The 12,552-nt window shown below is 32.7% G+C and overlaps 1 protein-coding gene across 2 annotated transcripts in view; it reads left to right on the top strand.

Annotated features, from left to right (window-relative positions):
• The window catches only part of KCNJ3 (potassium inwardly rectifying channel subfamily J member 3), a 171,357-nt gene extending 159,591 nt beyond the window's left edge, over positions 1-11,766 (top strand). Inside the window, exons 3-4 of one of the 2 annotated variants that reach the window (XM_068543983.1) lie at positions 8,850-8,902; positions 11,079-11,240. In XM_068543983.1, coding sequence (XP_068400084.1) covers positions 8,850-8,878 — 29 coding nt within the window. In that variant the 3' untranslated portion in view covers positions 8,879-8,902; positions 11,079-11,240. Of the gene's footprint in view, positions 1-8,849; positions 8,903-11,078 lie in introns of both variants that reach the window. The other variant, XM_068543982.1, reaches the window with a different exon arrangement.
• Positions 11,767-12,552: the final 786 nt, after the last annotated feature.

Genomic DNA, 12,552 nt, shown 5'->3' with positions numbered 1-12,552 from the left:
ATTTTGGGTACCTTTATGTCAATATCATACACATTTCATGTATTTTTCAGGTCAATCGAATGAAATATAACCTTGTTTAACTTCTAGAATGTTTATCAGGAAGAATAAAATATTACTTGAAATAAAATAACTGCATGACGTTATTTTCTAATCCTTGTTTTTGCTGTTCAAAAAGTGATGTATCTAAGGATGAACATCAGTAGCAGCAAGTCTATTAAAATAGGTAGAACATATAAGACAGTAGTTTCTAATTATGACTGATACAAAAATTGATACCTGTGGGTACATACGGTCACAAAATGAACCTCTTCTTTACCAATTATTAATTCTATCTTATGATTCCTAAGTGGGCCTCTGGCCAGAGAGCTTGAGTCTTAATATTCCAAGCGGATTAATTCACTTGCCTTCTCTCCTTTCTCTTTCCCTTCCTTATTTAGACCTTGGTTATTACATCCTAATTTAGACCGTTGTAACATTAACAAGCCTTTGAATATTAGACAGTTTTATGTATTATATATCTTAGCATCTTTTATATGATATAAATAATTCCGTTCATAAATGTCAAAACTTTCTGCAAACATATATACGATAAAATTTCCCCACAAGGTCACCAGGCCAGTTGAGAATTTTGCCTCCAGATCTTGGATACCTTAACAGAATGCTGTAGACAGATCATTTTTTACTTAAAACCTGGGGAAAAAAATCTAGGCTGTCTTAGGAGTTGAACTATATGTTAGCATAAACTTACAGAGTTTTGTTATCACTTCCTTTCTGAAATGTCAATTTTAAGGAAGTTACGATTTGCATCTCATATGCTATTTTCCTCTGCATTTTTATATCTTTGACTTTTTACTTTAAGTGATTTTATTTTGTTTAATTCAAATAATTTAAAGTACTATCCAAGGAGATGAGAAACTATGTAGTTTAGGGAAACTTTTTTTGTTTGTTTTCATTTTTATTGGAGTATAGTTGCTTTACAATGTTGTGTTAGTTTCTACCATACAGTAAAGTGAATCAGTTATATGTATACATATATCCACTCTTTTTTAGATTTCCTTCCCATTTAGGTCACAACAGAGCACTGAATAGGCTTCCCTGTGCTAAACAGTAGGTTCTCATTAGTTATCTATTTTATACATAGTAGTGTATATATGTCAATCCTAATCTCCCAATTCATCCTCCCCTGCTACTTCCCCCACTAGTATCCATATGTTTGTTCTCTACATCTGTGACTCTATTTCTGCTTTGCCAGTAAGTTCATCTATACCATTTTTCTAGATTCCACTTATAAGCGATGTTATATGATATTTGTTTTCCTCTTTCTGACTTACTTCATGCCGTATGACAGTCTCTAGGTCCATCCATGTCTCGCAAATGCGAAACTATTTTGTTCCTTTCTATGGCTGAGTAATATGCCATTGTATATATGTACTACATCTTCTTTATCCATTCCTCTGTTGATGGACATTTAAGTTGCTTCCATGTTCTAGCTGTTGTAAACAGTGCTGCAGCGAACATCGGGGTCCATGAATCTTTTTGAATTATGGTTTTCTCCAGATATATGCCTAGGAGTGGGATTGCTGGGTCATATGATAGCTCTATTTTTAGTTTTTTAAGGAACCTCCATACTCTTCTCCATAGTGGCTGTACCAATTTACATTCCCAACAACCGTGCAAGAGGGTCCCCTTTTCTCCACACCCTCTCCAGCATTTATTGTTTGTAGATTTTGTGATGATGACCATTCTGACCTGTGTGAGGTGATAGCTCATTGTTTTGAAACTTTTAATGTTTTGACTTTGAAATACCTGTTTATGTCATGGCAGAAAAATTAATTCTTTCAGAATACTTGTACATACGTGTTCAAACCAATCATTTTCCTTTAAAATACATGTGTTAAAATATCATATATTTTGTGATTATTACTGTGATGTGGCATTTTTCATACCTAAAATAAAAGCCACTCAGTAATAGTTCCCATAAAATTATAAGGACTTTATTTTTCATTTAGTCTTTGTAAATAACGTAACAGCAAAATTACAGGCAAAATTCTCTGACCTTTTACTGCAAAGCATAGAACCAGAACAACTGCTGAATTGCAAATATTTATTCAGGCTCTGTTCTAAGCCTGCAAGCAGACAAAATGTATTTGAATTTCTGCCAAAGAAGATGTTAAAAAAATAGCTATAGTTTGTGATTGAGAAAGCTATAGCAACCTATATAAAAAGTCAGTCTCATCAATTAAGGGGAAAATAAGTTTTCAATTGTCAGGTAAAAATGGATTTACTCCATTTTCTAAGGTGATCAGTTATAGTTGCATAAGGGATAGTTTCCTCAAAACTTTAGATTTAACTAGAGGTCAGGTATTCAAGTGTGTCAAAATATTCAAGTAATTTAATTATCGTATGGTTTAACGGTTAAATGAGGATAAATGTAACTTCTAGTAAATATATCTGGTTGTACATCTGCCAGTGTATAATTTCACAAAAGTGTAAGGGGAAAACAGTGGTTTCAGTGGATAACAGACTGATTATCACTGAGTGTGATTTATTATTAGCAAGCGTGTCTTGCTTCTTTGTGCAAGAATCATTCATATTCTATATAGTGATTATATATATTTTAATATTCTTCCCTCCCTACTTTACTAATCAAAATAAGAAGCTCTTAGTATAGATGTTTCAAAGTCAATTTTTGAGTTCATGTTTTGAACTAATTAATAGATTATCACCTGAAAAGCAAAGAAAATAATCAAGATTGACATATTACATATATCTATTTCATTAATAATTATATCCCTTCTTTTTTTGTTGGTGACAATCTCTACTGGTGGTGAATAAATTGCTAATGGGTATGGAAGCTCTGATTCATTCAAAAAGTTGACTTTTCCTGCACTGCCATTTTAACCTTCCCATTTTTCCTCTTCCTCCATTCCTTCTACTATCTCTCCCCAAGAAAGCATTGAGCATCTAATACCTGGCACAATGTTGGATACTAGTGATGCCAAGGTGGATAAGAGTTCTCCTAAGAAGCTTATTCTAATGTGATATTTGTCTGTAACCATAATGAATGAACAAACAGGAACTGTATCCTAAATTCAAGTACAACTGGTTGTGCCCTTACACAACCGGATGTGTGCACAAGTTTTTTCCCCCACCCCAGAATGTGTTTTTCTCACATGGTGGATGTGGCCTATGTGGTAAACTACTACTCATTTTTCAAGACTAGGTTTAAACATGGAGGTCGAGAGGTTTGGTTGATCCTTCAGTCCATTGCCGTAGCACCTGGTAATTCAGCACCTAGAAGAGTGCCTGGCAGAAAGGATATGTTTAACATGTTAATTAATGTTAAGTATTATCACTGATTGAAGTCAATTATGTATGTCATTGAGATATTTACAACACCTAGTGGTCAGGGAATATTGTTGTGTGTGCCTGTGCATACGTGCATGACAATAAGACACAATTAAAAGACAATAAATTAAAATAGAAAAATCGGGAAAGACTTCATAGAATTAATGACACTTGATCTGAGCTTTGAATATGAGGAATTATGTCAACAGGTAGAGAGATGGAAGAGGACATTTTAAGCAGTTGAAATAGCATAAACCAAGTAATATGTATGGAAAACAGTACTTACTAATAGGAAAGTCATCCATTTAAGAAAATTGGAGCAGAATAGCATAGAGGTTAAAAAAACTGGCTCTGGATTTACCATCCTTTGTCATGTGACATTGGAGAAGCTACTTCCCCCTCCTGATACCTCAGTATCGTTGTCTGTCATATGAAAAAAGAATAGTACACACTTCATAGAGTGGTGGGGAGAATTATACGATAATACATATAGAAAACACTTAGGATCTGGCATATATATTTTACTATGTGTTGTAGTTACTGTTGTTAAGGTTTTTAAAGAGCTAAAACTATAGTGGTAACTTAGAGCTAGATTTTGAAGGAACTAGGAAGACATGCTAGTAACTATGGGGTTTGTTTTTTATTTCTTGATTAAATTTTATTTAGTTAGTTTAAATATCACATATTCAAAAGTTACTAAGCCCCAGCGCCTAATATCATCACATTAGGGTTTAGGGTGAAAATTCAACCTATGAATTTTAAGGGAACACAAACAATTCAGTCCCATACATTATACAAAGTGGTTCTGAGTGACATTTTAAAGCAAAGTTTTAGGAATATCTTTTAAAATGGATTAATCTAAGCATTTAATTGCTGTAATTTGTGTGCAATATCTTTTAAAAGTTGACAAGTGGTATTGCTTCAGATAATATATTAAAAGTTTTTCTTCCCAATGACTAGGGATAATGTTCACCAAAATGATTAAATTCCAGCATTATCTGAAAGATGTTCTGTTTTCTTTTAAGCTAGAAATTTATTACATTTTCCCTTTGAAAAATATCTTTTATGATGTCAGTCTCATAATATAGGGTATTTCCCAACAGTAATTAGGTTACATTATACCTATATCATTAAGATGCTTTGGAAGCTAAAAATCATATCTTAACAGGAGAAAACAATAGCATGAATGGATTTCAGTAGCTTTGTTTTGTTTCTGTAATTGTCAATGCAAGAGAGTATGTTTTAATAGGTACCATGAAGGAAGAGAGGAAAAGATAAGCAAGAATGGAACACTTCTACAGTTAGGGTAAGGGAGTTATAATCATTTGAAAGTGTACTGGGTAAATTCTGCAATGCTTCTGTATGAAGTGAGAGTGGAGAGCTGAAGATAGTGCCTTGTCAACAAAGTAGAGAAGTTAATTGTATTTTGAGGGAAATAGTTGCTACTGTAAAGTTAGTCACACTTGTGCAGGGCAGGCCAGGTTGACAGTGCTAGACTTGACTCAGTTCATTATGTGTGTAATATAGGCCTTTCCTCATACTCCAGGTAAATATAGACAACATGGTCTATATCAAGTTAATAGAAACTAACAAGATGAAAATTATTTCATTTGCCTTGAGTTGATTCTAAGAAAGAAAGTGATCACTAAAGAATTGAAATATATCTAAAATGACCTTTTAACTAGTTGGAACCCCAATAATAATAATAATTGATAATAGCTACCAATTATTGAACCTTTATTATTTTCAGATATATGGTAGACCCATTAAGTAGGTATTATTTATAATCATGATAGCCTTATAAATATGTTATTATCCCTTATTACTATTGATATTTTTTAGTAAACAAAGTTCAGATCATTGAAATACTAAGGTCTTACTAATAATGTATGGTTAAAACAGCAACAATCTCATTTATATTCAAAACCCATGTTCTTTTGCTTAATATTACCTTGATTCTCTTAAATATATTTTCAGCAGTATGATAATGAATTCCCTGTCATACTGTCCATCTGCCATTGACCCTTAGCACCTGCACTTATATTCCTTTCTGGGAATCTAACATTTTGTTCTGTTGGTCATGGTTAAAAGTCTATTTTCTTTTCTTTTGCTCTTCTGGGAACTTAGAAACCTAAAGTAGTACATTTGAAACATTTATTGCTAAATTTCTTATTGACACTTTATTTTCTAACAAATATAATTGGCTTTTTCTTCTTGTTTTTATTTTTATTTTTATTTTTTTAGATTTCTTTGACCTAGCCTAGGGAATAATAGCAAACTGATGTCTGAGAACACATTGTAAGACCAAATGCTTGTAAATAATAGAGGATAATATTGGGTTGAATGTATGCCAGAAACTTCTACTCCTCACTAAAAGTCTGTCTGAGCAAAATATGTTGAACTTTAAAAGTAAAGAGATTCCATTTCTTTGAAAACTGCAGTTTCTGGTAGCCATTTATGTATTCTTAGTTAGCTTTGCAACCAATATCCCAGAAGAGCCTGATGCCATGACCTTAGTATTATTGAACAACAGTGTACATGGGGTCTTTGTATTTTGTAAACAAGATAAAAAAGTCCCAAACATCATGTGCTTCCTCAGAAAGTTTATAGTTTAAATTTGGGTTCAGCTCAGTGCAACACAATAGAGACCATGCAGAGAATGCCAAGTGAGCCTTACAGCCATTACATCTAGGGGGATGGGTGAAATTTTGGAAGTGCTTTAGGGAAGACACAGCTACAGACCTTATTCAATAATCCTCAGAGCAGTGCATAGGGTGAACTAGGAAATTCCTTTGTGATATAGCACATGCTATGCATGTTAAGCTACTAGTCAATTCAGTTATAAAAACCACTGCCAATGTAAAGAAAAAAATAGACAAAGGGGACAGATTTAAGATATTATTACTTGGCTAAATATTTCAGTTGTGTGTACGTATGTGTATAAATGAAATTTGTAGAGTTATGTAGCCTGTATTTAGGGACTTATGGATGAAAATGACCAATTTTTATTGTACAAGCAATGTATATATATATATATATGTATATATATATAAATTACATATGTAAGTTACATATATAACTTAATTATATATATATCTATTAAATAATTTCACTTAATTCTCAGAATATTCAGGTGAAATCAGTAGGGGGGGGGCTTAATTTTACAGATGATGAAATTGAGGATTAAGAGATTTGGCAGTTTTTTTAAAGATCATGTATTAATTAGTGGTGGAGCTGGGGTTCACATGCCTTCCTCAAACGGTTGTGAAGATTCCAAAAAGTGCTTAGAAAGATAGTGGGCACATAGTAAGCCCTATAGCGATGTTACCTATTATTATTATTACGACACGGCTCGTTTGAAGGAGATTTGCTTTTATTTTCCTTTTTGTTTAGTGCACACATGATAAAGTGCAGCCACAGCCACCATGTTATTGGAGAACTTCCCCTCACCCCCCCCCACCCCCTCAGCAACTTCCATACTGAGTAAGGTCTAGATAAAGCCTCTGCTGTGCAGAAGTTATCGATTGCTTGGTATTTTCTATGTCACAGCATCCAGACATTCCCCTTGGTCTGTGGTTATACTGCATTTAACCATCTTGTATTCATCTCATGTAGGTGACATATGCACCATCTCTGATCAGAAGAAACAATAGAAAACAACTGAGTTAGAGGTATTCTGAAAGTTTAATTAAGGACCTGTCAAAATAACAACTCAGTTTGCCATTTTCACTCAAAAAGCTTTCAGACTTCTCATTTGAATGAACGTTCAATTTAGTTAGGGAGATGAACTTAACGATGTAAAGGCAGAATCAGTAAAGAGAAAAGTCAAAAATAAAGAGATTAGACTCCATTGCCTCTATCATTTTAAATTGAAACACTACTTTGGAATAAATTAAACAACAACATATAGTTTCTTTGTCCACGAATCAAGGCACAGGATAAGTCATTTTTTCACAAAATGTTTTTTATCTAAGGATTCAAAAGTCCCAGCTATTTCCAGTTAAAGCAGCATCTGTTGCTTTGCCAGTTTCCACAGAGATGAGCTCCTGTTGATTTTCATCACATTTGTTCAAGCCTGGAGTCTGGCTAAAACATGCAAACAGTCTCATTGCCAGTTAAGAGATGCAATCATATAGTATCTTTTTACCTGAATTTATTTTGATTCAAATGGCTTTTGTAATTATGAATCTAAGCATGGATTATTTTAAACTAATTTGGCTTAGAGTAAGTAATATCATAAGATAAAGCATTCTAGAAGGAAGAATACTGTGATATATTCATGTCCTTAGAAAACAATTATATTTACTTTAAATCTTCTCAATTGAAATCCGTATTCTATATTTTCAACACCATTTTGGGTGTTACTTTTTTGGGATAACTTGTAAAAAGAAGTAGTTTCTCAATTACATCTTATTTTAGCACATTGTCTAAACTGCAGATTGACCATCATAGAGATTTTCCTGTTATCCAATTAATAATGCTTCCAAATCATTATCCATATGTTGATTGCACATTAACATTTTGAGGTGAAACCAGATTTTAAAACGATGATGTTGTTGAATTGGAAATGTCTCATATTTGTGTACCTACTTTTAATGAAAGTGTAAAAGGAACAGCAGAAGAACAAACAAAGGTTAAAGTGCTGGCAAATGTTCTTCATTTCCAAAGTATTATAGTAGACTGTAGCCACTCACCTTGCCAAGACCTTTTTAATATACCCCAAGTTTCCATACTTAGTCTTCCCAGCTATTCTAGATAATTAGGTGGAAAATGTTGAGAAACCCTAAAAAATTGAGAAGATGAGTAATGTATCTTCTTCTGTAGTTCTGAAATATTTTAAATGTTTAATTGACCATTTCAAAAGAAAATTTCTATGTGATACCTAGCAATTTTTAAGTTTAATATTCTATATTACTAATATGGGACAAATTACTAATATGTCAAAATTCTCCACTTATATGAATGCATTATCACTAATTTCCAGGAAAAACAGGAAATGCAAATGCTCACCCACAGAATGATAAAAAGAAAAGCAGTTATGATGGAGCCTTGCCTGATACCAAACACTGTTCTGTACACTTCACTTATCTCAAACTCTCAACAGCTTTATAAGAGGATATTGTTATCCCTACTATGTAGAAAAGTAAACTGAGGCTCAGAGAGCTTTAAGTGATTTTTACAAGCTGTTTAGTAGTGTAATAGGAAGCCTAATTTATATATTTTTCAATTATATAAAAATGTTGCCTCACCAGTATTAGTTTGCTATGAAAGGAAGTAAAGTCAATTTCATATAGTAGAATAAAATCCTTACCTTCCTTTTCAGTCAGAATTATCCACTGGCATTTTAGTAATAACACTTACAGGTATTTTTACATGAACAAACATTTGAAATACCTGTTTCCATTGTAGATGTCATAGTACCTTAATTATCAATATCCTGTTTCCTCAATGTGAAAATTTTACAAGATTTTATTTCCCCTATTTTTTTTCTTCCATTTAAGGTTCTCTAGTTCTTCTCTATGACTTCTGATAACTACATAGGAAGCAACTCAGGGTAGGCATCGGGGATCAGCAACATAGTACTTTATAATGATAAATAATGGGGACAGAATTTTTATTTTTAATTTCATAGTCCTTTCCTAATGTAAAGAAAAAAGTTACTAAATATGGGCTCAGAATGTGATAGGAATCAAATTTTGTTTCAATATGTAATCTATTGTTGTTAGAAATAATTGAACAAAGTTCGTGATCTTAATTTACTTCAGCTCTTAATATATACATGCATTTATAGTGATCCTTTTTCATAAATTTATATAAATTAATACCCCAAACTGGCAAGTATACACAAAGAATTTGTGAGAGTGATTGCTCTTGGAGAGAAATTAAAGGGTACTTCTTCAATTAAACAATAAAGGGTACTTACTCATTTTATTGTTTCATATACTAATGGATAAAAACATCAATATGTGTTCTTTATTCCAGGTAGTTTGCTTAATATTTAAACATCTCGAAATAAAACCAAGTAAATATATTGGGAAATATACTTTTTATCTTCTCTAAATAAGTGATGTTCTATAATTTTTTCTCATGAAATATTTAGTCAGAAACTAGAAATCTGTTTGAAAATACAGAATGATACTTACTGTGTGCATGTCTATAAAATGTACAAATCACTTTTTAGTTTAATTTTGTTATCTTCACATATAAGTATTTCTGGGTGCTACTCCTGATATGATAATGATTATGAAGACTAGAATTGGGTCGCTGTCAGATTTCCACCATGACAGTGAGATTGATAAGTTGTTTAGAATCAGGTTCCCAACTAAAATAATAGAGACATCATGGCAAAGTAAAAACAACAACAAAAACAGAAGTTAGAATAATACCAACTTTTCTCTACAACTTCCTAGATCTGTGTGCCAGGAAGGGCAAGAGATTTAAACTCTCTGAGCATTATATTCTTCATCTTTAAAATAGACATAAAAATATTTTCTTATCAAGATGATATTGATGATTAGAAATAATATGGAGAGAGAGCACCTAACATAGTGCCTGAGATGGGCATTTATTTTCTACATAAATTTCTTTAAAAGCTGTCTGGAAAAAGACAATATATATGTCATAACAGCTGATTCCCTGGTAATATAGAACTGATAATAATTATAAGGTAAGATTTTGGAAGGATTCAGTGAAGGATTTAATTTATCTTCAATATGGTTTTTGAATTATGCAGTTTATTTCTAATTCTAAGTATTGCATGTGTGATTGCTAGTCAGAGGAAAAAATACAGAATATCTCTTTATCCAAACTATACCAGGCTTAAACACAGTAGAAATTATTTATAAAGTGACAAAGGGAGAATAGAAATGAAAGTAGAAAGACTGTCATTACTTGTTTAAATTATACTTAACTATTGGAAAGATGCATTTTTAAAATTCATCTATTATTTTACACTTTAATAGCCTTTAATAGAGGTCTGATAGTAAAGGTAGAGGACAGTAATGACTTTTGCAACTTATAGAAAATTGTACCTTTTGACTAATATAAAACTGAAATGTAATATACGGCTTTAATTTATTCATATATTTCCAGTTTTCACAAAGGAATATTCAGAGGTTGACTTATTTAACAGTAACTCAGTCGTAACATATGATTAATAAGAACAGAATTGAGTTAATCAGAGTAGCGTAAGGTAAATGATATCCAAGCAACATAATATATAAATAGCAGCATTTCACATCTTATATCCAGCATCCAGTTTCAGAAATTTGTGTAGCGGGAATAGAACTTGTAACATCACAGTGGCCCAGATTACTGATTTTAGCATAAGGATTTCTGAAACTTGAACAAAAGTTCATTCTGGCCCTAAAGGTCCAGAAGAAGGGAATGTCTACTTTGACTTCACATTATACAACATAGAAATATTTTCAACTTTTATTCATTTAACAAATACTTGGGATGGTTATCTTTGCTTTCATTTATAAAAGCCAACTATTTTTAGACATTATATGGCTCGTTTTACATTTCTGTACGTGTAATTTTATTTCATGCTCACAGCAGTCCTGTAAGACAGGTGTTGCTTTTTATATTTTACTCTACAGAAGAGGAAAGTGATACGCAGTTAAGTATCCTTCTTAAGTTAACAAGCAAAATGAATCCCTTAGTTCAAAATGCCTTAACATGTGCTTCTACTATGCGTAATTTATCAAGGACTTCCTTTTTGCTTTCAGGGATGACTTGTCAAGCTCGAACATCATACACTGAAGATGAAGTTCTTTGGGGCCACCGTTTTTTCCCTGTAATTTCCTTAGAAGAAGGATTCTTTAAAGTTGATTACTCCCAGTTCCATGCAACATTTGAAGTCCCCACGCCACCTTACAGTGTGAAAGAACAGGAGGAAATGCTTCTTATGTCATCCCCTTTAATAGCACCAGCCATAACTAACAGCAAAGAAAGACATAATTCTGTGGAATGCTTAGATGGACTAGATGACATTAGTACCAAACTTCCATCTAAGCTGCAGAAAATCACTGGAAGAGAAGACTTTCCCAAAAAACTCTTGAGAATGAGTTCTACAACTTCTGAAAAAGCCTACAGCTTGGGCGATTTGCCCATGAAACTTCAACGAATAAGTTCAGTACCTGGCAACTCAGAAGAAAAACTGGTATCTAAAACCACCAAAATGTTGTCTGATCCCATGAGCCAGTCGGTGGCTGATTTGCCACCAAAGCTTCAAAAGATGGCCGGAGGAGCAGCCAGGATGGAAGGGAATCTTCCGGCAAAACTAAGAAAAATGAACTCTGATAGATTCACATAACAAAACACCCCTTCAGGCATTATTTACTGTTTGATTTGGTAATAGTCCAATATTTGGCTGATGAGGTAATCCTCTCTAAGGGATCTGAAAGGTACATTTTTTCCCCCAGTCATATATACATATTTGAGAACCCTTCCTTTTCAAGTATTGCTAATGTGCAAAAGAAAAAGTTGTAAAGGGAGGACATCAGAAGGAAGTTCTTATTAACGGGCATGTATTATCACATCAAGCATGCAATAATGTGCAAATTTTACATTTAGTTTTATGGCATGATTTATATATGGTATATTTATATTGTATATTCTGGAAAATGTATATATATATATTTAAAGGGGTGGTACCCTGCACAACATTTCTAACATACGTATTAAGCCAAACATGAATTGATAGCTTTCAGGGTGATAAAACTATATATATATATGTGTGTGTGTGTACACATAGTTTTATATATACACACACATATGTACATATATATACATACACATACACACACACGTACATACATATATCTGATAAAATTGTGATGTTTTGTTCAAAGTTGTAGTTCTTGTGCATGTTTACTTTATTAGGCTAGGAAGGCTTCTGGCATTAATTATTAATACCAAATATTTTAGCCTTAAATTATTTGTCATTTTAAAATCTGATTTAATGTTTTCTGCTGTTTAAGGTCCTGGAAGGTTTTCAATTGTTCTTTATACGAGGGAGTCACACAAGTCTGTGCTACTTATGGCCCTGCAAAAATATAACCATTATATATTTAACTTGTAAATTTTGAAGCATACTAATACGCTGACAATTTGTTATGATTTTTAAAAGTTGCTAGTACTAGGGAAAAATAAATATTGCCATTTTGAGAGCTGGTCCTTTCCTGGACTGATTAAAGTCTG

The sequence above is a fragment of the Eschrichtius robustus genome, chromosome 5, assembly GCF_028021215.1.
Source record: "Eschrichtius robustus isolate mEscRob2 chromosome 5, mEscRob2.pri, whole genome shotgun sequence".
In the NCBI taxonomy this organism is placed as follows: Eukaryota; Metazoa; Chordata; class Mammalia; order Artiodactyla; family Eschrichtiidae; genus Eschrichtius; species Eschrichtius robustus.
The sequence above is the reverse complement of the archived record's forward strand: the minus strand, read 5'-3'. Positions and strand labels throughout refer to the sequence as shown.